The sequence below is a fragment of the Falco naumanni genome, chromosome 4 (genome assembly GCF_017639655.2).
Source record: "Falco naumanni isolate bFalNau1 chromosome 4, bFalNau1.pat, whole genome shotgun sequence".
Taxonomy (NCBI): Eukaryota; Metazoa; Chordata; class Aves; order Falconiformes; family Falconidae; genus Falco; species Falco naumanni.
The window spans coordinates 95,968,899-95,994,815 of record NC_054057.1 but is presented as its reverse complement, the minus strand read 5'-3'; the positions used below and the strand labels follow the sequence as shown (position 1 = coordinate 95,994,815).

The 25,917-nt window shown below is 46.1% G+C and overlaps 1 protein-coding gene across 1 annotated transcript in view; it reads right to left on the bottom strand.

Annotated features, from left to right (window-relative positions):
- Nucleotides 1-2,254: 2,254 nt before the first annotated feature.
- The window catches only part of LRIG1 (leucine rich repeats and immunoglobulin like domains 1), a 94,144-nt gene continuing 70,481 nt past the window's right edge, over nt 2,255-25,917 (bottom strand). The window contains exons 9-19 of the mRNA XM_040593578.1: nt 22,139-22,219; nt 17,073-17,144; nt 15,713-15,784; nt 13,282-13,445; nt 10,839-11,159; nt 9,896-10,177; nt 8,917-9,336; nt 7,473-7,595; nt 6,730-6,876; nt 5,228-5,536; nt 2,255-5,083 (exon numbers count right to left, since the gene is read on the bottom strand). Coding sequence (XP_040449512.1) covers nt 4,851-5,083; nt 5,228-5,536; nt 6,730-6,876; nt 7,473-7,595; nt 8,917-9,336; nt 9,896-10,177; nt 10,839-11,159; nt 13,282-13,445; nt 15,713-15,784; nt 17,073-17,144; nt 22,139-22,219 — 2,224 coding nt within the window. The 3' untranslated portion in view covers nt 2,255-4,850. The remainder of the gene's footprint in view (nt 5,084-5,227; nt 5,537-6,729; nt 6,877-7,472; nt 7,596-8,916; nt 9,337-9,895; nt 10,178-10,838; nt 11,160-13,281; nt 13,446-15,712; nt 15,785-17,072; nt 17,145-22,138; nt 22,220-25,917) is intronic.

The following is a 25,917-nucleotide window of genomic DNA, read 5'->3' as shown; positions in this document are numbered from 1 at the left end:
ATCCCGAAGCCCAGGAGGACGGCTGGGAAGGCAGGGCAGAGAGAACACGCAGGTTCTCCCGCCGATGTACAGGTGGATCCCGAGGGCTCTCGGGAGGCTGCTGGCAGGCAGAGCAAATGCTCTCATGTTAGGAAACAGAAGCTGTAGCAGCCAAAACGGTGCAAGGATGAGCTTGGTGTAAAGGCCTTGTTGAAATCACTTGAAATTACCACCGGAGTCTGGGGTGGGGGCCCCCAGGTTTACACCAGCAACTTGGCTAAGTGGTGCTTGAAAACAGTTAGGTGTGGAAAGTGTTTGTGGGGGCACGGCAAAGCCAAGTTGCTGCAGAGCGAAAAGACCCCTCGGTGGGCTGTACCGGCGCGGTGTCACAAGGGGGCCAGGTCAGGCGGTGGCGGTTCACAGGGGCTCACCCCTGCTGCTCGGAGGCTGAGGGGCTCCTCGCGCGTGGCGGGGAGGAGGTAGGTGCTGGCTACTGCAGGGGCCATGGGGAGCCACACTGGGGCGAGCAGGGCGGCTGTGCACCGGGACTCGGTGCCCCGTGAGCGCCCGCCGGCAGGCTTGAGAGGGGCAGCGCAGCCCGGTTCGTGCGGCCGTAGCGGCACCGAGGCCATCGGCTTCAAGCTGGTGGCACCACATGCCTGGGCCCGCCGCTCTGTGCCGGCTCCTTCCAGGTCATCGCAAGGCTTCTGGCCCAATGGAAGTCGTACCCGTGGTGACACGCTCCTGGGATGCTAGAACTTCACTTCCAGGTGGTTCTCTGCATTAGGAAGCCGTACGGGTGCAGGGAGTCCTGCGGCGAGGGAGGACAAATACGGAACCAGGTTGGTGCATGCGCGGGGCCGGGGGCACGTGCCGAGCCTGAGCCCCTGCCCAGAGCACGGGCTGCTGCTCAGCCTTACTAAGGCTGAATGTTCTATGGCACCGTTGTCCCATGACATAGTAGTAAGACCTTTCTGAGGCCAAAACTTAGGAAATAATGGGCAAACCAGTAAAACTTACAGAACAAAGGAAGTCATTCTTTAAAATAATCTTCAATTAAAATGGGGAGTTTCAGCCAAGCCCGTATTGGCTGGTCAATTCTACCCGTTCCATGGTGTGGTGTAGCACTCCTTCCTGCCACTTTAAAGGTTGTCTCTTTTATGAAGTTGTATATATCTGTGTGTCTCACAGAACCAATTTTAGGGGCTTTTGTGTGGCAGGAGATTTAACACTCTGTCTTAAAAGCTAGTTTGTATTTTCTGTTAAAGCTTTTTAAACATGATGAGAGGGTTAGCACTGCAGTTGGTGCATTTAATTACTTGAGCTGAAAATAATCACGCCTCCTAAGCCACTGGGTCCAAATACCGCATTTTTGTTGGCTTTCCTTAATATTTGCATAATCATTTGTCATCACTGCTTTTTTGTTTAAAACGAAAAAAACAAACAAAACCCCCAAAATGCAAATAAAGAGCCAGATTGTTTTAGCCGACAAAATGGGGAGGAGAGACGGAGGCCAAGCGCTTCCCCTTCCTGTGTCCTGGAGTGGCTGCGCAGCCCAGACCGCCACGGGAAGGACCAGGGCACCCCGCGGGAACGGCCACGGGAAGGACCAGGGCACCCCGCGGGAACGGCCACGGGAAGGACCAGGGCACCCCGCGGGAACGGCCACGGGAAGGACCAGGGCACCCCGCGGGAACGGCACCAGCAAGCCAAAGCCCCAGCGGACAGCCAGGTTAACTCCTGCATGTGTTAAGAGACAATCTCAGGAAATCTGCTTTATACCCAAAGTCCTAACTTGGAGGAGGAAATTATATGTGAATTTTTTTTTTAAAAAGTCAGAAACTGAATTGAGATTTTTAGTTAAAGCAAGAATCCAAGCTTATCTCCAAAGCTGCCTCTGGAATTTCCATACAGGGTGGGGTTTGGGTTTGAGAAAGCCAGAGGTGTTCACAACTGCAGCTGAGTCTGGTGCTGTCCTGGCCCTGTTTTTCTTACATACTTGCACATGTGCACACCCCATCTGTTCTGATTTCAGTGCCAAGATAAGGGTAGTGCCAGATAACTTAAGAGAGCTGATATATTATAAATGTATTTCTTGTGAGCTCTTTATTGTATCTTTCGATACAGCCCCCAAATTCCACCCCATCTGCAAGTTGGGCTGCCAGTCTCATGCTGATCCACAGCATCTCATGTTAAAGTCGTGGGTCCAATTTCACGAGAGGGTATTTGGGCAGTCCGTCTGCATTTTCGTCAGACAAAGACAGAAAAGAGTATAGCAATGGATTAGAATTTTATTTCATTTTCAACTGAAACTCCCAAAAGCTCACTCTCAACCAAACAGCTGTAATATTATAAATGAACCTTTATTAAAGACACTTCAATGCCATTCGTTAGACACTTCAATATCTTACATGTTTTTCAATGTACAACATTGTACCAAATTTTCTAATAAATAAATAACTTTGTACACAAAAGTAATACTTCCTCTTTCACATTGCCTCTTAGAAGCAGCAAATTCACATATTTAGTGGAAGTCATAACATTAGGCAGTTAACTTTATTCAGAAACATTATTTTCAAATGTTAATGTGGCAAATATGCTTTGTATCTGCAATGGTGATGACATTTCCGCCAGCAAAATGAGTCAGTTAAATCATTCCCATCTTCCCCGTGTCCCCGGTTCCACTCTTTTCACCTTGCGAGTCAGTTCCGAAGCATACTTTTCCTTTCAGTAAGGGGAAAATTACGCTCCGTTTATAGCTTTCTAACATCCATTTCCTTTGCTCGGAATAAACTTGGCACTCAACATAATCAGCCACCTGTCTCAAAGTGCAAACGTGTCAATAGTCAGGAACTGATACAGACAGGTACCTGGCTGAGTTATGCATTGCTTCGTCAAGGTCGGGCTCCGCTGCCGGGCAGCAGGCGGAGGTCCTTCCCTTACGGGAGGTGGTGGCTCCTCAAGGTAAGGTGGGATGGACGAGCGGGTAACAGAGCGAACAGGCACCTCGCACCCCGGTGCTAGGCAGCTCGTCCCTGCTTGCCGAGACCCTGCAGGCGTGGCAGCGCTCGGGCAGTCACCAAGTGGTGGATTTAATGTTTCTGCCCTTACCTCTGGTGCTTGTTTTGAGCCACAGTACTAGCAAAAGTGGATTTCCACCACACTCTGCTTCAGTGGAACTGGCATTTGAGTTGCTCCTAAGGAAAAAAGTAACAACCCCCCCTGATAAACCTTCCCCCAGAGTAGTCATCACCAGAGTTAGCAACCTGATGTTAGCAGAACTCAAATTACAAATAACTGGGAGTCCTCCATCCACAGGTACCAACACCAACAGAAAGCAGCCTTTCTATAAATAAAAAGCATTGTAGTGAAGTGAGAAGTGACAAGGATCTGGTTGACCAATGTGGGCATTTTTTTCCCCCCGTTCATGGATGAACTTAACTTAAAAGACCACGTAAAAATACTTGGAACATTTCCATTTAACAGAGTACTTTCAACCATAACTACATAGTTTCCCTTCTAAACGAGTATATTTTTGAGTAGCCCAGAATTGCTACACAAGGCAGAGATTTTCATATAAAGAGCCTGGCTGCAGATGGGGGTAATGGTGTTTTGCAGGAAAAAAGTAACTATCAGCTGAATTAACGGTACAGCTGTCAGCTCAGGAGTGTGATTTTAGTTTGTTGTCAAAACAGCTCTATGGTTTCAAACCCCCTCCAGAACAGATGTAATTTTTTGGGTGTGAAAACACATTATACTGGCACATGTTATTCCTTCTAAACAGGGCTAGGCTGTGTAATGATATGCATCTTATACAGGTAAAGCTGCATCCACGTGGGAAATGTCTGCAATTAGCTCTGTAGGTGATCGGTGCTGTAACTGCATCTACAGGCAGATAACGCCCTCTGCTATGAAGTTTTTGAACGGTGCAACATGAGACCACCCCACAGTTTACTGCATGAGTTACTTATTTTGGTAATGACTGCTCACTAATCACGACAGCCTTTTTGTCTGGCTGTTTCGGGGCTCTGCACTGTTGCTGAATTATTTAGTGCCTCTTGTGTGGTCCACTCTTAACGTATCACACAGTCACAGTTCATAAACTAATTTGTATGCAGTTTTGAAAAATAATGGAATTTAAGTTCTTCCACCAACAGGAAAAAAATCAGGTTGCTATGTAATTTCTCATTGCATGGGTTCTTCTCATATAAACTTCATTTGAAACAGCTGAAGATCTCTGTTTAAACATGTTAAGTGCAATAAATTTCAAAGGGGAAGGAAATTTGTGCTAAGTAACCCGATTAATTCTTGATTTAAAGGAACTTCCATTGAAAAGAGGACAATCCCTTTGCAACAGTCTGGCTTTTTAAAGTTCTGCTTATGCGTTTAAGGCACCAGAATTATTTCTCTCACAAAGTTTAACAGCAACCTGATACTGAAAACAATATTGCCAAAATTGTAAAATTTCATTCAGTTTTCCATGCACTAAAGATTAAAATAGCCTCTGTAAAAGATATATATATATATTTATATATATATATATTTATATATGAAAACTCTTATGTACAATTGTATCAAATACTTTTCTCTTTACACAATAACCCCTTGCATTTATGTGCTTCATATGCAAGTCAACTTTTGAACACTTCATACTTCTCAGGGAAGTTTTAAACTATGTACAAACAGATGACGCTCGAACAGGAGTTTGTTCCCCATACAAGCTTGTTTCTCATACCTCAGTTGTTTTGCCTTTGACAGGTCATCAGTTCAGGATTTGAGGTAGAAGTAAGTAGCCTATATACTCTGTGCAAAGAAAAAAAATATTAAAACTAATAGCGTATTTGTTAATTTGCACGTGGCAGTCTGTCCTCTCAGTCCAGCGATGTGTTTGGTGGCTTCAACTCACGAACGGAGTCGCACAGCTTGGGTGCGCTGCCGTTGGACAGGAGAGCCTGTTTCACTTCGGCTTCGCTCTGCAAATCCAGTAGTGTTGGGGAAATTTCAGGAAGCACGTTCAGTTGCTTTAATGACCCTCCTGCTGGTGAAGCTCTCACCAAATTAAGGTTGTTAAGCTCTGAAGGCTTTGCTACGGCTTGTGAAGAGCCTGCAAAAAGCCAAAGAACCAGTGTGGTTAGTCGGTGCTGAGCCCGCCAGCGCTCCTCATAAAACCCACCCCGCCACTATCATTCATGCCTTTGAGCCAGTTAGAAAAGCCGAGAGGAGAAGACATCCCCACGGAAAGACGTACCGTGTTCGTCTGCGAGCAGCGGGCTGGTCGTGCTCACAGGTCTTATTCTGTCGTGGTTGCTGGGGTAGAGGGTCCCGTCTGTTTCCATCCTCTTGCCGCTGGCAATCCCGTTGCACGGCTGAGGATGAAGAAGGCTGGTGCCTGCACCCTTCTTCCTACTTCGTTCCTTACTGCTCAGTGCGTTTGGGAAGGTATTGTCCATAGTCTTAAGGCTCTCAGCATAGTACTCCGAGTCCTTGGGGTAAATGTGGACGTTCATGCTGTCTGTGCTGCCACTGCAGTCTGTGCACACGACCGGCAGGCCATAGCCTTCAAGGGAGGAAGGGAAGATGGCAACAAACGCAGATTAACCAGCTGGAAGTTGTCAGCACAAGCTCACAAGTAGCGGAAGGAAAAGGCAGATCTGTTTAGTTCATCCGTCCCTCGGCAGTGTGGGACTCCCACTGGGCACTGTGGATGGGCACTTCGTGGTTTTATACAGGGCTAGTAAGTACCTGCATTTTTCAGAACTCTGTAGCTATCCCTATAGGTAGTTCCAATTAATAGGTTTAGTTGGTTGCATTCTGGATTTTTGGGGGTTTTTTACTCCAAAGAAGTTGTGACTTCCTTTTTTTTTTTTTTTTTTTTTTAAACAAACTGTGCGTTTATTTCCTTTTCCAGGCTTTCTGGTCAGGGTAGAACTAGAAAGTGGAACTTTCCTGTACCTGCTTTAAAATACCAAGTTACCTTTCCCATTTTTGTGCTGCTGCTTTGCAGGAATCACTGTCAACTCACAATGTTGTTATCTCAAGATATGCTGTTACTGTTAGTGGTAACAACAGATGAGCAGAGTTCAAAGCAGCAAACAGGAAGGAGTTTCTAAATGTCAAAAGTTAATTTCCCCAGTGCACCTGACAACTTTCCGTTATTAAACTTTACAGTTTCTCCTGGAGAGAAAATTTGTTTCACTGCCTGTTTTTCTGTGTATGTTACAACAGCACGGGAACAGAAAACACATCCTAAAAGTAGAAAAGTATGAGTGTAACACTCAAGAAATTGGCAAAGAGCAGTGGCAGGTGTAATGCCCAAAACAACTTTTAAATTTTGAAAATGAAAAAAGAAAAAAAAAAAAAAGCTCAGCTTTTTGCTGAGCTTTGAAGTTGACAGCCTCTTTAAAGAGCATGACAAATTTTAACACGTTCAGTTTAAAAGTGCTCTCGCATTTTAGGAATAGCTCAAATCAAAATACCGATCAGCCAGCTGCAAGGAATGGCAATCGTGAGCTTTAGTCTGCCTCTTTCTGACGGTTCCTTGAATTTAAACTACCCAAGCTTGATGGAGGATCAAAGCAAGCAGGGGAAAGTAAATTTACTGTGCTCACACCTGAGAATCATTCTGGGCTTTTTTTTTTTTTTTTTTTCTTTTCTGAAGGTAACAATTTCTTGTCTTAATGCTGTCTGACTTGGAGGGCCTTCTGATCTGTACAAACACGAAATACCTTTCCAGATTAATGGGTTTTGTACCTGTCTTATCTGGAACAAGCATTCCATCAGCCATGTCTTCAGTTTTCCAAGTGTCTTTATTATAGCCGATACACAGCTTTGGCTGTCTACAACCTACAGTGGGAGCTTCAACATCTGGACACCTTCCAGCATCAGTCTGACACATACCTGTAACAAACAAACCATCTGGCTAAAGATTACAACCATCTGCTCTCAGTTAAATGACTTGTTAAGTCTTACTTCTACTGTAAAAGCTGCAAAAGGGAGAAAAAATAGCAATGGAGATAATAGATAATTTTAAGCTAATGTTTAACAGAATAAATGCTGTACAATCTCAGGAGAATCTTAGTTCAGAACGCTTAACTTTTCCTTCCTAACGTGCTGTGTTTAAATGCTGTAAAATCCCAACTTTTAATTTCTAAGCCTGAAGGCAGGGACAGGCAATGCTAATGTATTTTCTAGTAGAGCTTAACTGTGGGTAACTCTGGTGCCAAAAACCTAATCCAAAATTAGCAAAAATATAGTCCTTAGGGCCTGACTGAGCAGTCTCTGAAGCAGTCTGCTTGTATGAACACTGTTATTACTGGGAGGATGGCTTTGTGAAGTGAAAGAAAGATCCCTGTTCTGCATAAATGCAGTAGCTAGAGAATTACATTAAGAAGATCGTTCAGATAACTTGTAAAGTACTTCGTACTGTGATTTCTACCTCCTCCTGTCAAGTTCAGATACAGCATTACAGAAAAAATAATTAAACCGGTTCTCACCGTTGCTGTCTATGTGCCCGTTAGGCTGTTGGTTATCTACTCTGATGACCGCTTCCTGCCGGTCAGAGAGAGTCCCTTGTGAAGACAAGTAGCTGGGCACGTCAGGAGGCACAATAGTCTCATCTACAGCAAGGGGAGCAGAGAAATGTCAGTTCCTAGTAAGATACAAAGGCTTCCATCTTCAAAGGCGCATCAAATCACATTTGCAAGAGGGATCTGGGATTTGGTATTTTCTCTAGATGCAATGGAATCAGAACTGTCTAAATACTCCATTCCCCTCAGAAGCCCCCGTCCTGGTTTTTCGAAGCTTAAGGCTGTGCGATACAGCGCTGATAAGGCCACCTCGAGTGTCTGCGTTTGGCACGGCCAGTGCAAGGGAGGTGGAGGTGGAACTGGAACTGTCTCTTCGGAACAAGTAAATCCTTCCTCTTCCCTTGAAATCCAGAGTCCCTCGTTTGACTCAAGTCCTGTGTCTCCCAAAGTCGTGAGTAAAAGACTTCTGGAGAACAGCATCTTCACTACATTTAAGCAGGCAAGTACGTCTAAGCCCCTCGACTATCCTTGGGTTTCTCCATTTTGTATCAGGCAATTTCTGTTTCCCTTGTCACACAAAACCAAGTGAAACTCAGCTATGCTCGGCATGAAGCCCTAGACTTCCAGGACTGAAAAAAACCCAAGGGGTGGGAGGCGGGGAATCCCACTGACACATCGCACTGGTCAGATGGTATCCAAGCGTCCCTACCTAGCCCCTGTCTTTAAACCCCTACGTCATACTGGTTCTAAAGCTAAGCGTAATATAGGAAGGCTGCAAATCCCGGCAGGGCAGGGAGGCCTTGGGTTGGTTCTTCCATGCGCCTGTGCAGAGGCTGCACAGCGCTGAGGGCAGGAGAGTTTATTCTCACTGCAACACTCACTTCTGCACCAAATTATCCCCTTTGAATATCAGGAGGAAGCAATAAACGCTGCTTCTTCCCCTAAAAGGTGAGGGGTACCCCTCATCAGCAGGGCTACAACAGCTCTTACAGGCAACGTGGAAAAAGGGATTGCGGCTTCAAAGTCTAATTTCTCAAGTTTTGAATACAAAGTCTTTGAAAATACATATTCCTAAGAAGACAGGTTCCCAGCATCATGGACATAATCCAGACTGTCTCAAGAGTTATCATTTATGGTCATGGAAAATCAAAGTAGCAAAGCAATGGCTGGAACTACTGCCAAGTGGAAAAGGCCTTTCTGAAGAGCAAGCCAAGGGGAGAGAAGCAGCTCTGAACATGCTTCAGCAGCAAGTGAAAGCTGCTTCCAGCTTTGCAAGCCAAGAGAACCATCGAGATAAGCCAACTGCTTTCCCAGTGTGATCGCGTGGCTACCTGGCGTGCCGATTCAGCCGCACTGGGCAGTCTGACAGCACGGAAGGTTAGAGGAAGCCTGAGCAGGAGACCAGAGCTACCTGTGTTGGTGACACTGTATTCTTCACTCTTCTTCCTGGTTTGGTAGATGATGCAGACCCAGACCAGAGACGTCACCACGATGCTACACACCACGGCAATGGTGATGATCCCCACGGTGGTACGGTCCTTCCTACAGCCGAGAGACTGTAAGATGCTCACATGGCTGTGCGCACGCTCTGTCCCCAGGGTGTTGGACATTTCACAGGTGTATTTCCCAGCGTCCTCCAAGACAACGTTCCTAATGATCAGCAGCTGGTTGCCAGAGGTGAAGTGATGCCTTTCTGTCACCATCAGGGGCTGGTCACCTTTCAGCCAGGTAATGCGGGGAGATGGGCTCCCTGTGGCTTTGCACTGAAGAGCCACAGTCTCACCTACGGACACTACGTGGTCTTCCAGTGGATGAATCAAAGATGGTGTCTCTGCAGGACAACAATCACAGAAATTAATTCTTGGGGCCAGTGTAACAAAGCGTTTCTTTTAACAGTACAAAATGTAACTGGTGTTCCTGCAAATATACAGCAATGCACTACACAGCCACATGCTCAGGAGTACGGCAGCTGCAAACTGCGACAGATCTAACACTCGCAGCCAAGGCCTTCCCGTAACCAGTTGGTGCTACTCTTCCCAACAAAAAAACCCGCGAGGACCAGCGCCAACAGCTGACACACGGGAATTATTTTGTCGGGCGAGAGAGATGGAGTGCAATTCCTTTTTGAAGTAATTTTCCCAGACAGTAAATGGGGTGGTTGGAGGGGCTTCCCTGGCACAAGAGGAAATGCGACTTACAGCTCCTTCTCTTAATTAGCGGGGTATTTTTCATTAGTTAATTACAGTGTAGAAGAATGAAACAAAACTAATGCAGAGCACTGCCTCTTTCTCCCTCTTCTGTATCTGCCCCTGCTGAAGAGCTTGAACAGCAATCCCTTCCAGTGCCTGCTTCCAGACCGCTTGCTCTCTTGGAGCACTAACGCAGCTTACCCAGTACAGTCAGGGTGGCATTTGCAAGCACAGACCCTGCAGAATTCTGTGCTGTGCAGCTGTACACGCCCATGTCCTCGATCTTCACATCCGTAATGAAGAAGACATCGTCATCGGGCATGACGTGCATGCGGCGTTCTCGGGCCGCGGGGAAGTCCGTGCCCCCGTCCTTCTGCCAGGCGATTTGTGGGGTGGGGTGGCCTTCAGCCACACACTCCAGCCGCGCCGTTGTCCCCGTCCGTCTGGTGATGTTGCGGGGAGTTTTGATAAACGAGGGCAACACTGACAGAGGAAAACAAGACAAAGGGATGAGCAATTCTATGGGGAAAACACCCAACTCCTGGGCAGTTCTAACTGCTTTCCTTCCTGGGCAGGAGATTAACAGATAAATACCCGCAGGCAAGAGGATGGCAAGCTGCTTTTGCAGGATGCACCTGAACTGCTGGGGACTCACCCTGTGTTCCTACAGCACATGCCCACCTAAGTGTCCAAGACTCACCCCCCCATGCCCCCAGGATCATTAGAGCTGGGATCAAAGCTAATTTTCTTCTGTGATTAACCTGGAAAGAAACCCTGTTATCCCTCCTACGGAGACTTTTCAATCACTATAGTCCCTCTTTGTGTCCTTTTTTTGGTTTTTTTTTTTGTTTTCATTTGCCCATTTCACTGGGCAAAGACCCTACCGCGACAGCTGAAGAGAGTCAGCTAAAGCCATGGAGCACGCGCTGAGGCGTGTGGCTGGATGCAGCCGTCACAAGCCTGGCACATGCTCCTCGCGTGGCACTTCTCAACATCCAGAGATGCAGGCAGCCGGTGTGAAGAGGCTGGGAGCTCCGGACCATCAGGAGCAGACCCTCAGGAGAACTGCCTGCCCAGAGTGGGTCCCAGGGAATCCTACTGGCTCAGGCTGAGGAAAGGAACGAGGAAGCAGCTTCCTACTCACCATTAACGGTGAGCCGGGCCTTGTTGGAGTAGGTAGAGCCAAAATGGTTGGTGATGATACACTGGTAACGCCCTTCATGGGCAAAGGTGACATGCCGGAGATGCAGAATGGTGGTGTACTCCATCACCTCGCCATCCTTTGCCCGCACGTGGGCATAGTTCTCAATTTCAGCATTGTGCAGCATCTCGTTGTCTTTCTTCCACGCAAACATCATGGGGGAGCTGCTACTGCTGGCCGCCGAGCAAGTGAAACTGATATCCTTCCCAAGGACAGCCACTGTTGTCTCAGGCTGGATGATGATCTGTGGCTTGGGGACATCATCTAAGAGAAAACAGCAGGCAGAGTTAGTTCTGGAGTACGAGGCAAGACTGGAACAAGCAAAGAGATGCAGTGAGAAACGAGTAGTGCGTGAGCAAAAGCCATTATTGCACATCTGCTTTTACATCCACTGCTGTCTGCACCAGGAAAGCAGCTTGCTCTTGCAAAGCGCTCCACCATTGCGAGTGGCTCTGTAGTGCAGATGTGCCATGCACAACTCCGCTGGGCAGCTGGTCTAAGTTAGGATTCTCGCTCCCCTGGTTCCTTCTGTAAGCAGTGGACTGAGACGGTCACTTCGTGACCTCAAACACCTAAAGATGACTTGCTGGCTCCACCAATGTAGCTGAACCTCAGAAAGATACTATGGCCTAAAGAAAATAGCTTTCCTGGTACAACCCATGCGTGAAGCGCAATATTGAAGTTAAAAGTTCACCTCCAGGCCTGCATTAGCATGAAGTAGGAAGAAACATGGAAGGGCTGCAAATGCCACCTCTAGGCATAAACGCTCATGAGAGGTTGTAGTGAGGTGGGTGTCAGTCTCTTCTCCCACGTAGGATGTTCAGGAAGCAGCCCCAAGTTGCACCAGGGGAGGTTTAGGTTGGGGATTAGGAAAAATTTCTTCACTGAAAGGGTTGTCAAGCACTGGCACAGGCTGCCCGGGGAACTGGCTGAGTCACCAGCTCTGGAGGTATTTAAAAGACGTGCAGATGTGATACTTAGGGACATGGTTTAGTGGTGGACTTGGCAGCGTTTGGTTAACAGTTGGACTCAACAATCTTAAAGGTCTTTTCCAATCTAAACGATTCTATGGCTCTGTGCAGCACGCACTGTCAAAGCAGAAGCAGCTGTTATTTGCCTGCCACCCGTCTGGGGTGGAAAGCTTTGCACAGTCTCTCTCTCCCCTGAAGACTGTTAGTTTTAGCAAGGTTCCAAGCAGATTCATTTATTAGATTTCTACAAATGGTGTAATTTAATATTTGACTAAGGTTTAATTAAACAGCCAGGCCTCTGGAACCAGGAGTACTAGTGCCTGGAGGACTTGGCAGGCACCGGAGAAGCAAAGCTGTCTTCGCTTTGTGATGTTGCTGTGGGGATGGAGCCTTCACGATCTCTTCTTCCAGATGAGCACGGCTAGCCTCCCAGACTCGCTCAGAGGCCACCTAGGCAGAGCCCTGCCACTCTGGGATCAGAAGGGACATGGGACAGCAGCTGGAACAAAGCTTTTGCTCCGTGTTAATGCCAGTCACGCATTCAACTTGGTTAAACAGTGTTTTCAAAAGCTATTTTCTTCTTCATCAAACAGCCACGTGCAGCTCCACCCAGGATCCACACTGGCTGGCTCCACAGCACAGCTCACCAAACCATGCCTTTATTTCCCCCAAAAGCTGGATGCATGAGCAGCATCGCTTTGGCCTCCTCTGATTATTTATATTTCTTTTCTTTCCGAGAGAGGTAGTAGATGTTTGTGTGTGCTGGGTATAAAGTTAAGCTGCTTTGCAACCACAGCTCAGGTGCAGAGTCAACTGCATTGTTTGGGTGGGAGAATAGCAGTAGGTGCTGTTTAGAAGAAAAAACAGCTGTAGGAGAAAAAAATTATTATAATGCAACTGTTAACCATCAGATGGTTCAAGGGTAATGCCCTACTGGCCCAAAAACAGGAGCTGTGGATGGAGAGATTCTCCTCTGCTTTTAACCCTTTGTTATTTCCAAGAGGGAGAAAAGATGAGTGAAGAACACAAAGCCACAGAAGAAGCTCAGAACACTGAAGAGTGAAAAAAAAAAAAAATATAGCTGCAGCCTTGGTAGTCTCAAACCAAGACGACTGGGGAAGTCTCTGTGCAGCCTCATCTGGAACTGGAACAAGCATTAGTCCCTTTTGATTTAATATTCAGGGAGCCCTGTAAGGAATACGCTAGATGCAAGCAATGCGCTGTGTGGTTTTGGTGGGAAATAAATTGTAGCCAATGACAAATTTTTAAAATGCAGGCTTGGGCTTCCTTTGATCCCATTGAGTCACAAAACAAAACAGAAACCCTCTCATAATAACATGCTGGTAGTCAAAGAAAATGTTTCCCAAGTGAGTTCTACCCTTTATACAACCCCAAAACACACAAGCAAGACTTACCGCACACAAAACTTTCTGGCTGGATGGCAAAAATGCTCTTGCTTTTTAGTGACTCAGGATGGGCGCAGGTGGCCACCACAAAGGATTGCAGCTCTTTCTCAGCTAACCACTGGGGCAACCATTTCAGCTGGCAATCGCAGAGGAAGCTGTCGCTGTTTATGTGACTGCAGGGAAACAAAACCGAGGCAAGCCTGCTCTGAGTCCCGCACAGAGAGAAGGCTGGAAAGCTCACGGCCCTTTCATGTTAGACACATTCCTCTCTCCTGCCCCCAGCATGGGTGGAAGGAAAGAACACAGGACTGCAGGTTGTCCTAGAGGCACTAATGCTATTAAATACATAACACATTTAAACAGCATTTCATCTCCACATAGGAGCAATCCACTCCTGTACTGTGGTGACACTCTCAAGCACCTTCTATTTGCCAGCTTCCAAAGTGATCCCCTGGAACAGATGAGCAATGTCATCCCTGGCTTAAGTGAGAGAAGCAGAGGCGGATCACCTACAAAGGAGACAAGCAGCGGAGGCACAAGTCAACAGTACAGCCCATCCGGATCCCGCTTCTCCTATCTAATTACTGTGCGTGCTCCTTCTCTGCCTCTCTGGTTTGAGCATCTTTGTTGGGGACCGAATTCAGGACTAAATTACTGGACAGGGAGAGGATGCCAAGTTCCCCCTGTAAGACCTTTATTTCCCTCAGTGGCCAGCAGCAGTGGAGTAAGCGGAGAGGCCCCTGCCTGCCTTCAGTAAGGTACATCTTCACCCACCAGCATCACCAGGGATGGGAGGTGTGGCTGATGTTGTGTTTACTGATTAGCAGAAGCAGTAGAACAGAAATTACCAAAGACATTTGTGCTAAGCCAATGCAAACAGAGACTACTTTGGAAAGCAAAACACAAACCCCCCTACTTTGTCAGCATCCTAACAGTAACTTAGCACCTTCTGTTAAGAAAAGAGTTGTGAAAAGGGGGCAAATAAAAGGGGAGCCTCAGGATTCTTTTTTAAATATTGTGGGCCAAACTGTGGCTCAGCATAGCTCTGAGGCCAGTGAAGAACTGCAAGTTTACACCAAGAGGGAATTCAGACTTTGGTCTGGTTTGGTCCAGGACCCCAGGAAAACCCAGTCTGGTCCCTCAAACCAAATGTGAGGATGCCTCAGAGACTGGGAAAATGGCCCTGGACAGAGAAGTCCTGCCCTGCAATACTGCAAGTTGTGCAAGAGCAGGTTATCAGGACCTCAGCAGAATCCCAGCTCCAGCACTGTGTTGTAAGCTGTGAATCTCCTCCAGTTTTTCCACCTGATAAGCTCAGGAAATCCTAAAGCCTGGAACTAGCCAGGAAATAGGAAAAGAAAGAAATGGAGAGGGAGGGAACGAGGGAGGGATCCAAAGTTGTCGGCTTTGCTGTCCTAGAAAGATGTGTAGCCCCTAATATACATGATGGAGTAAACACTGCAGGTAGCTGGGACAGGTCAGAGAGACCTTCAGTGTTGAAGACTTCAGCACAATGCATTCTGCATGTGTATGTCCCTTATCTGTAAGCCACCTTCTCCGTGGTTTATAAAGGTTCCTTCACAATATCCAAGATCCCACAAACTCTTCTCCAATAAGATCAATCTTTCACCTCAGTTTTTTTTCAAGAGCCAGTGCAAAAGATAAAGTGGTTAAAACAAGACACACAACGTTTATCTTATTTATTCCCCAGTCACTGGTATTAAATAAATGTCATTGCCAACAGTGACCATCCCATTCCCATTTCCATTTCTAATGTCAGGAGGAAGACTCGGATGCCGCTCAAATACCAAATAAGTGATTTCTTGTTCCACAGACATTGCACTACTCCAGAGTGTAGCAATGCACTGACAGTGGATTAAATATTTATGGTGAAGAGGAGAAAAGGAAACCAGGCAAGACTGGAAACAGTGTCTGATAACAGTGCAGAGTCCCAGCCTAGAGCACAAGCAGCAGCTCTGATAACACATCCGTATTTTTACACCAGAAGGCTGGATGACAAGTGGATCCAGTTCAAATGGTGCTTATCACTGAAATGTCAGTACTGTATGCGAATCCTAAACATAGGTACAGCAAAGGAGCAGATGGGCCACTGGGAATTAAATCAGTGGCAGGGTGAGAAGGAGAGATGTCTAACAGGACCCAGGCTGGACTTCCTGAGCGGAGATGAATAATTGCACAGATGCAAACCTGCTGGAAGAACCTGTTCCAATGATCTAATTTCACTCACTATTGAATGCAAGATGTTCCCCGTGACATCTACTCATGTGTAAAAATACCCTGCAGAGGAGGACAGAGGGGAGGAGGAAATAAATGAGTGGTAATGCGGGTAACACTCCATTGGAAACAACGTGCTACTTCTCACGTCCAAGGCAAGAAGGATCCCTGCCTCCCTAACGGTGTGTACAGTCCAATTACTTACAGCTGCCGCAGGCTCTTCATCTTAGCAAAAGCATCTGCTTGAATTGAGCGGATGGCGTTATCCCCCAGGTTCCTGCAGAACACAACCAAAGGCAATGTGAACAAAAGGGATGCTATGGCTGTGACAAAGTCTCTCCATATTCAAGCAGTGACTCCAGTAGCAGGTAATTTGGTAGCTCCTTGTTAAGGCCAGAGGCACTTACAGCTCATCAAAATGGTTTTCCACAAAACGCTTTAATACTGAGTAAGTATTGCCGAGCAATAGTCAACCAGCAAAAATTACTGATATAAACCACTACGTCATTCCATACCCCATCTTCTCACTACACTTTCTCAGTCTCAGCTACCTTCACCATCCATAGCTCAGAAATTCCTCAGCCCCCTCCATAACCAAAGATAGTCAGGAATGTCATAACCCAGGCTAGACCTTCAGCAAACATAAAGAAAGCAAATACTTGCACTAAACGGCATCCGAGAAGTTATTTGAAAGTGACTTTGAGAGGATACTATTGTGTTCGAAAAACACTGCAAAGTTTCCAAAAGGAGGTATTCTTAAAAGCTTCCCTCACAACTACTGCTACTTGAAAAATTACATGTCCTTTCAAACAGGGTAGTGCTGGATTTAGGACTGAAGTTTACTGAGTGAAGCGTAGGACAGACAAGCGCTGCTTGTAGAGAAAAATCTTGGTACAGCAATAATAAGGGAACACTTGCCTGCGAATGTACCCCCCCAGTCAGGCAGCCCCCATCTTTCTGAATGCTCTTGATGGTCATAACATTTCACACAATCAACAGCCAATAAAACATCTAGAGCAGAATCACATATACTTTTATATTGTCTTAATTCAGAAAGTTATTCATGAATCACTGCTAGAGTCATCAGCCTTGAGACACAGGAAAAAAGCTGCACGGTGGCAGCCAAAATTTACTTCTTGCAAATCGCTCTAAGGCAGTTGTGCTGAATGGGGATGTTCAAGTCCTCTGCAACATGTCACTGCCAGCGCCTGGCTTTAGGAGGAAGTTGGGGCAAGGGAGGAGGAGAGAGGGTTACATCTGAAATAGCGTATTTTCATTGCTACCAGCCTGTGAAGAAGCAATGTGCAAGTCAAGGCGATATTTATCCAAGAACAAATCAAAAAATTAAGAGCATGCGGATCTGCCATATGTTCTATAACTTTGTTCCTGGCACAAAAAAAGGCCAAAGTTGAGGCGGACTTATAATGAGAAGGAAGCAGGTGGCCCCCACAAATGGACTGGCTTCTCAGTTTACAAAGACGCTATTAAATTGCTAGCAGATCTCTCAAGCAGCTACTTTTGGCAGACCCCCCTTCCCGAACTCCGAGGCATGGTGGGTTACTCACAGGTGCTCCAGGGCCTCCAACCCTGAGAATGCTTTCTTGGCCACCGACTTGATCTTGTTTCCAAACAGAGTTCTGCAGTTTCCAAACATCCAGTGCCAGATAAACAGAAAGAAAACGGGGAGAGGGGGGCAGAAAACGAAGGAACACAATTAGTGTGGCTTTATCTGATATACGCGCTCAGTGTAAGTCCCGGGAAATCTGAACTGCATGGAGATTAAGAGGGCTGAAATACACTCACTTTCCCGCTCCTGAAATTAAATCCTTTTATCTGCATTCGAATTTAATAGTGATGACAGCACAAAAGGGAATGTGCCATATCATGTAAAAAGACAGGTTTGCTCCAGTGCTTGGAAACCAGCTTGCTGAGTAACAGAAGGTCCCCTCTATTATTTGCAGGCTGGCTGTGGACAGGATTAAGTGCAATGACAGTTTAACAAGATTTTGGTCTCTCCCTGCAACACTTTTCGTTTCTGACTTCCTCCCAGACAGTAAAAGAGTGGTAATTCATTCACTGCTGCTTGGCCTGAGAGGACATCCACACACCAGGGCTGAGAGCTGTCGCTTGGCTGCACGTTTATACAGCAGCTAACTCGAGTGACTGCCGACTTCCTTCCCCGCCTTGTTAGAGAGACAACAGCAAAGTAATATAATGCAGTAAGTAACAGCCGAGTGGCAATTTCAAGGGGCAAAAGGAGGAAGAGAAAAGGTAATGTACAGAGCTGAGAAGCGTGCTTCTCGCATCTGTGACCGGAGAGCATTCCTCCCAATCAGCAGACAGTGCTACGCAGCGGCAAGACGGGGACTATCAGCAGGCAACAGCCAGCTGGAGCAAGCACAGCCCAGCTGCTAGCTGCAGAGGAACATTCTCTATAAATACTGACCACTGGTGATCTGCCAGGGGCAGGGTTCATGCAAAATGGATAGTCTCCTCACCTGTTTTAATAAAATATCAACCCATGTCATTAATGAGGAAATGCTTTCCTTCCCCAGGTTCTCTCTGTCTAAGGTTTATCCTCCAGGTGCATCTTTTATCACCACCTGCTTCACATGGTGTCCAGTGCAAGTCACTGCTAACACCTCAGGTAAAAGCCGGCACATCTGGTGCTGCATTTCATTGAGTTTTCCTTCAAGGTTTTTCCTTCAATATAGGGTGCAACCTATACCTGCACCCTAAAAGGTTCTAAAACTGTGATCCCACTGCTTGCTACCGGCTGGGGAAAGGAGGCTGGGGTACAAGATGGAGCATGCGGAGCCATTACGTGAGCAAATATATTTGCAGAAGCTTGTTAGAGCTTTCCACAAAGCACCCTTCAAACGCCAGGATAATTTGGTTTCTCAGCGCCGGAGCCCAGAAAGCCCAGTTTCCTTGTGAATGAAGCAGTGGATGCCACAATGGGTAGAAAGGAAAACTGGGGCTCATCATGCTGTTACGGCAGCGAGGACCGAGATCTGTCCTTGCAGCACGTTGCCTTTGGAAGGAATGTGGGTGCCTGCCACTGGGACAACACTGTGACCTCGAGTAGGTCCTCACAAAACCAGTCGTCCTGATGGTTTTGCAAATCACTGAGCCACCACTAACTTTTGAGTAGACAGGAAAGGCTGGTTACCCCTGGCTCCATACAAAAGGTCTGTGGCCCCTTGCCATTTTAGAGCAAAACAACCAAAAGCCTCGAATCCAGGCACAGCAACCTCCCAGCCCCCATAGTGAGACACACGCTTGAAGGAAGCCCTTTCTTACAGGCAGAGTTAACTTGGTACAAAACCACAGCTCAATTTTCATAGCTGTGTTCCTTCGTTAATTATTTGATTTGAGGTGAGAATAAAGACAGCTCTCAGAGGCATGTTAGTGGCTGATGGCTTTATGCTGAGCTTGGGTTTGGTAACTGGAGATACTGGTTATATCTGTTTACTTATCTGTGCAGAGAAAAGCAGTACATCTGGGGATGCGAATACACGATGTATACGCCACTTGTATAGGTGCGTACAATTTTAAGGCTAGATATATATATGAAAAATATGTAACAGCGGGTAATAAAGCCATGCCCCAGCAAACTCATTAAAATCATTACGCCTTTCAAATTTCAACTAACCACTTCTGCAATTCCGAAATGGTTTGAACCCAGCGGCCCCCTTCAAAGGGCTGTGGCATGCCGGAATGCGAACGCGGCGGTATGCAGCTCCACAATTAGCCTGCCTGCTGCAGTCCAGAAACGCTCCTCCACTGCCGGCAGAGCTAGGCACAAGCATGCTCTCCCGGCGATTGCATAAGTGTAATTACACGCTAGGCACGCAATTCATTAGAAAGCGGCATTTTCTGCTCCAGCCAGTTTTGCACCTGCAGGAAGATCTCGGTCACTGAGTAAGCCATCAAAAAAAAGGGTTACATTTAGCAGCTTGAATAATTAGGAAACTCGCTGTTCCCCAGCGATTCCACTGATGCTTTTTACGCTTTGATGCTTCTCAACTCTCCCTTTCTTGAAGCAACATTTTAATTTAGGTCTGCGCTCTCCATCCTGGAGAGCTTCATATATAATTCAGAGAAGGCTAAAGTGACCGGCCTCCCCACCTCTCAGTTTAACACCTTCCTTTCAGCGAACAACCCTCTCTGTGCTAAATCCTTTCAGAGGCTAATCTGTGCCAGATCAAAGGGGAATGGCTTTTAAGGCAATCTCCACAGAGCTGAGGTGATTATTAATTCATCGGAAGGTCTCCTCTGAAGTGCCCTTTTTTTTTTTTGTATGCTAATGCATTTAAAGCTGGTTGATGGTTTAAACACAGACCCTAAATCACGCAGGAAATGTTTGCTGTAAAGGCTGATATTTTATTTTATTTATGAAAAAATCCTGCCAGCAAAAATGATACTTGCTTCATCCTTAGATGAAATTACAAGTTTGGGATTTATGGGCTGATGAGCTAACACAGACCTGAGCAGATCCCTTTAAAAGCGACCACTCCCAAGTGTCCCCAGACCACCTCAGGACATATAATTAAATAATCTCATATTCTGAGGGTGTTTCTAGCCTTACACTCCGGCTGACAACGAATGATCCCAGCAACCTGTCTGTCCTGCAGCAGTTTCACTCTGTTAGGTAATCAAACGACTGCTGTCTGCCCAAGACTAACCTGATCCACACGCTCTTCCAGGCTATGAAATTCGCGCAATCCTTCCCACAAACCACAGGCACATGTCCTTCCCTGCCTTCAGCCAGACTCACAACTGGCCCAAGTTCATGTGCAATGAAAGAGGTCAACAACATGAAAGAAAAGATGCAAACCCAGCTTCTTTAGACTTGGGCAAGCCCTTGCCGCATCCTTTGCTACTGGCAGACAAAACGGTCCTTCTTTTGAAGCCATTCATTGTGCTGGACGATAAAACACCAGATCAGGCCACAGCTATTTCACAGGGGAGCTCTGAACACACAACCCGCACAGCCCCGCAGGCTGCCCCTGCTCCTTCCTTCCTGCCCCTGCTCCTTGCTGCACCTCCTCCTGGCCTCTGTCTGACCCCTACATCTCATCAGTGCTCATTTCTCCTGGATGCTGAGTCAATCTTTCTGCTGAACTCTTCCCTTCAATCCTGCCTCCTCTGGCTTTTTAACCTCTCTCCTGTTGTTCGCACACATTTCTAACATAATCCCAATCGCTCGGTCCACTACTCTTGCTCCCGTGCCAGTGGCCACACTGGAGTGATGCCCTAGGGAGGATGTCCCACCAGGACAGCTCTTTCGCCACTCCTTCCTCTCCCTTGTCAAAGCACCACTACAGACTCACAATCCTACAGCCCGCAAATCCCTCTGGACAAAGCCTCTGCTCCCACTACCCTTCTAACTACTCAAGTGGTTTCACTGGCTTCTTCAGACAAACCAAAACCTTCACCAACAGCAGACAAGGACTGTCCTACCCACCACATCTGCTCCTCTGCCTTTTTTCTAGCAACTCATGGGAAGATTTCCCAACTCCACGTGCACACCAATTCCTACTGGCACCTCTGTCTCCCACGCTCCTTCTGCCTCCCTGTCCAATTCCCCCCATCCTTAAGTCCTTCTCTGCTTTCTGCCTTACTCTACTCACAGCTACAACTTGGTTCTGGTCTCCTTGGATCCAGTGACTCCTCTCAGCAATGATCAAATGTCTGTGACTTCAAATCTTTCTTCTCTGCCTAAGCATTACGTCCCCACAAATCCTGCCATGGCTCTTCCCACTCCCCCAGGAGCCTCTAATGAGAGCACGACAATATACCGCCTGCCAGGATTCATTCTAGCCATCTGCTATCCATCGAGGTACTTTTACTGCACCTCTGGCTGTGCCATCTCAGCATCAGAGACAGCATGATGGGGGGGTGCTGAGAACTTAAACAAAGGCAAGAGGTAATGATTAGAAAGAGTCTTGATTTGTCACAAGCCATCAGAGACTTCTCTGACAGGGCTGATTTATATAGCCGATTTCAAATGGATAATGAACAAGTACAGAGCAATGTGAAAATACTTGCGAAGGCGAAGCAAGCTATAAACATTTGCAAGGCGCATGCTTGCCTTAGGTTTCTTTTTATCTCTTTAAGAGTCTATGCCCCATGGCGCCTTTTATTGTCGCTGCACATGGAAGCAAGCCCAAAAGATCACTCTCAGACAGAGTATCCCACAGAAACGAATCCTGATTCAATCCTCTGTTGTAACAGGAAGTGGGGTGATTTTTCTCTTCTGTTTATTGTTATTTGCTGCATCAATCAATGCTTCGCTGAAGACTGCAAAGGGTCTTTTTTGTTGCTGTTTGCTTTTAGAAGCAAGGAACGGTTGTACTGAAGCGTATAGATTAAAACAACTTGAGTTTCTCCTGCGACTCTGAACTACAGTATGTGGCACTGTCTGTTCGTTGCTTTGAAAGGACTGTAATTGCCTGTGCTTCTCGATAACCACATCTGCACTCTTGCAGCGAGCCTGCAAAACTAGTATGTCTCAAATTTTCTGTTGAGTTTTATCTTGTTCCAAAGGGAGGAAGGCTGTGTCAGAGAGGAGAGACCCACCCCCAACACAGCTGCTTTACAGAACTTCAAACCCAGGGCTACTCACAGCTTGCTTAGGTTTTCTAGGCCTGCAAAGGCTCCATTGGTATCTTCTATTGTGCCTGAGATGTCGTTGTGGTCCAGTTCCCTGGGGAGAGGACAAGAGACGGCTCACAATCAGTGTCTTAGTCCTAGGCTCATCATTAAAAACAAATGTAAAGAGTTTGAGAATGCCACACGAAGAGGTGGCATTTCTCCTGACAGTTTTCAGAAAAAGCAGAGTCCCACAGCAAAGCAGCACTACTCATGTTCCTGCACTGACCCATGCTGAGATGCTGCATTCCAAAAAGAGCCCTGGCTTCTCTCTAGCTGAAACTGTCCCTTTCCTGAGACAGCAGCAGTAGCACATAGCTACTTTTTAACAAGGTTTCAGTCCTTTTCCAATTCTGTGCATCCAAACAGAAGGTGGAAAGTCCCAAAGCTAAACTGAAAGAAACAGCTGTCCTTAAATGCTATGCTACTATCATGAATTAAGATAACTTTGGCTGTTCCAATGTATACATGTATTTGTCTACAGCCATATTTTAGGAAGATGACTTGGTGTATTTTCTATGAAGCTGCATTTTTTTCTGGCAATGAACTTGAAAACTCAACAAAGGAAAACACAATCATCCTTGCACAAACCTAACCACTTTTAAAAAAAACAAAAACAAAAAACCATGAATAAGAATTCCCTTTTCAGAGTTAGCTTCTTTTGGCTTTCAAATTGACCATCCATTACAAAAGTCAAAGAGGTCTGAAGAAAAACAAGCACAGAGAACAAACACAGAGATCCACAAAAGCTGTTTAAACAGTCTGCTTAAAAATCCTTCCCTCCTAGCTTTAATTCCAGCTAGCAATGAATACCTAGCAGCACAGACAGAAATTTATCATTTCTAACATTAAGTAAAAAGAAAGAAAAAATAAATAGGCTTTGTTGGTTTTGTTACATCACTCTGATTTAAAACCTAGTAAAACCCAACAAAAAGCAAACTTAGCCATCCAGATAACCCCCTGAACCCCTTTCGCACCTTTTGAAGATTATTATCAGAACATTCTCAGTTTAAAAATATTAAGATCAAAAAAGAAAAAAAAACCACAACCCCCTACATTTTGCAACATTCCAGACACGGACATCATAGTGTACCTTCTGGGCTATGCAGCACAAATACACAAGAAGAGAATAAAAATTTAATAATTCCTCTAGTTTCAATATCAGCATTGTTTTCTTTAGCTGAGATGGGGCTGAGACTTTTGCTCTCAGATCCTAAACTGGCTGCAGTCTTTGCTGGTTTCTTGGCATTGGTGTGTGAACTGAAGATGTGAAGGGAGATGGCCAAAAGCCACAATTCCTCTTTCTCAGCTGGCTTCAGTGTGAGACCTGAATCTCATGTCCCTGGGGAACTCTGGCCTTAGCCAGCAGCATTATGGATGTCAGGGTGATCTGTGAGTCGGTCTGTGCCAAAGGGATGGATAAAAACTCAACATCCCCATGGGGTATGGGCGCATATAATGCTGTGGTGGCACAAGAGACAAGTCCAGGAGAGACGCTTTGATGTGCTGACATTTTCAGCACTATCCAAGCCGGGCAGGAGCAAATACATCCTTCCTGGAGCTAAGTTTCTACATTTCCCCTATGGTTACCAAGCCAATGCCTGTTGTTCTGTTTGTTTTTTAAGGGTAAATCTCTTCTCAGACATTTCTCCTCTTCAGTTCCACCACTAGCTACTTGTCTTTGGACCAGCAAACCCTTTCCCATGGCGGAGATAGACAAGTGGGAACAGCCTGTAGAAGCTCTCTGACACACACTTTTATTAATTGACTGCCACACATTGTGTTTTCTTGAAAAAGGAAAGAAAATGGTATTGCTTGTTCATCCAGAGGCAACTCAAAGGTTTAGTGTTAGAAAGGAGGAATAAAAACCTTTTTAACAAATGAGTGAAAATAGAGAGAAAGAGAAAAAGCGGGGTATTTTGGCCTAGCTCGCTTTGTATTCAAACTCCTCTCCCAGCCCCTGTTGCCAATTTCCTATTCTTTCTGGCTGGCTGAGCTTGAATGCTCGCAGCCTTGTTAATCATTGTGCTCCGAGGTCTCGGGCCTGACCTCTATTTGAATAGCTCCACATTTCAGCAGTTTCACACCCACCAAAGGCTCCCCAACAATAGGCCATAATTAAAGCATGCTCGGGTCTTTTTCACCAGGTGCAGGACCCAATAGGCCTTTCTCTTTATTAAATTAGAGCTCACTCACACAGTCCCTTCCCCCCCTCCCCCAGACATAAAAGAGGCTCCACATTCACTGCAGAGCAAAGAGAACTACCAGCTCCCCATCCCCTCCATTTTTCTTTGGAAACATTTAGTTCCGGTCTTGACAGCTGCCTCAGAGAGGTCCTTTCTGAATGCCCAGTGGCTGAAAGGCTTTGGCTTAAGTTTAAAAAAAGGAAAAAAAAAAGCAAACAAAACCCAAACTCACTTTCCAGTCACTTCCTTCACTGCAAACTTCAATAAAGGAAAGAGTGAGATGCAAAGTACTGTGAAGAGGGGAGATCTCTCTGTTCCCGTTTCCTTTTAATTACTCAGGCCACAATGGGCTTCTGAAGAGGAATAAAAGTAACAAAGTGGGTTTTTTTCTTTTGAAAGAAGAATTAAACCAGCCTGCTGAACCCAACCAGCCTGGGAGCATGGACGGTGCTGTAACGCAGACTGTGAGAACTTTGTGGTGTGCCAGCTGAAGGTGCTGAGCCCACAGCCTCTGGGGAGAGGAGAGCAGCCAGCAGCTCAGCAGGTACAAATAAGGGAGACGGAGGCAACACCGCCGCGAGAAAGGACAATTATTAGAGTTGGATTCCCCATCTTCTGATGTTTCTAAGCCAAGCCCAGATGTACTTCAATCTAATGTAACTCTTGGGTTTAACAGTGTGTAACAGTACAGTTCTATAGCTGGCATTGCAGAGGAGGTCACACTGATCTGACTCATGGTCTCCAATAGCCCCTAAAATCTTGGAAGCTGGGATCCAGACTAGCAGGCTCATTTCCAGCGCGACATTTCCAGGTTTATGTTGTGTCAGTGACTTTAAAACTCTCTGGTAAATGACCTCAGCGATCACTGGATGTGCTACTATGCCATTCAATATTAAAGCACAAGAGATTTTACTATTGATAGCGTGGTAGCATTTGTGTTGTTCAGGGGTTACCAAGAAAGTCAGAGCAACAGAACATTTAATGACTCAAGCGAGCCCAATTCTGCATTAAAGAGAAAGACTTCTGGTTACTTTCATGGTACCTGCAGCAGCTTCTTGCTCCCATGATTGGACCCAAGACCACACGAAGCTTCATGTGTTCTTACACTTCTGGTACAATCAGATCCCAAGCCCAAGCTCTACATTTCTTTTGCCATTTTTTTTTTTCCTTCTTAACACCATCCTAGCCCAGAATTTTATATTGATAATTAAAAAAAACCCAACAAACAAGTAACAGCATGCAAAAATGCTCAACAACACAGTTAAGAGGATATTCAAAAGCGCAACGACCCAACAGAAACTGTCCTTTTCTAAGAATTTCAGTATGATAGTAAGAGAAATTCAGCTATTAGCTGAAGGACTGAAACCTCAGATTTTTGCTCAGCTAGGCTAGATTCAGGATCCTGTCCCATGCTCCTAAAATTTTACTCCAGAGCTCTCTACTCTGAAAGCACCCTACAACACTGAGCAGCCCAACTGCAATTCTCCTAACTACTCTTAATTAAAAATTACAAGTTCACTGAAGCTGAATAATGGGGTAAACACAGCAAGTGCTAAAGATAACAGAG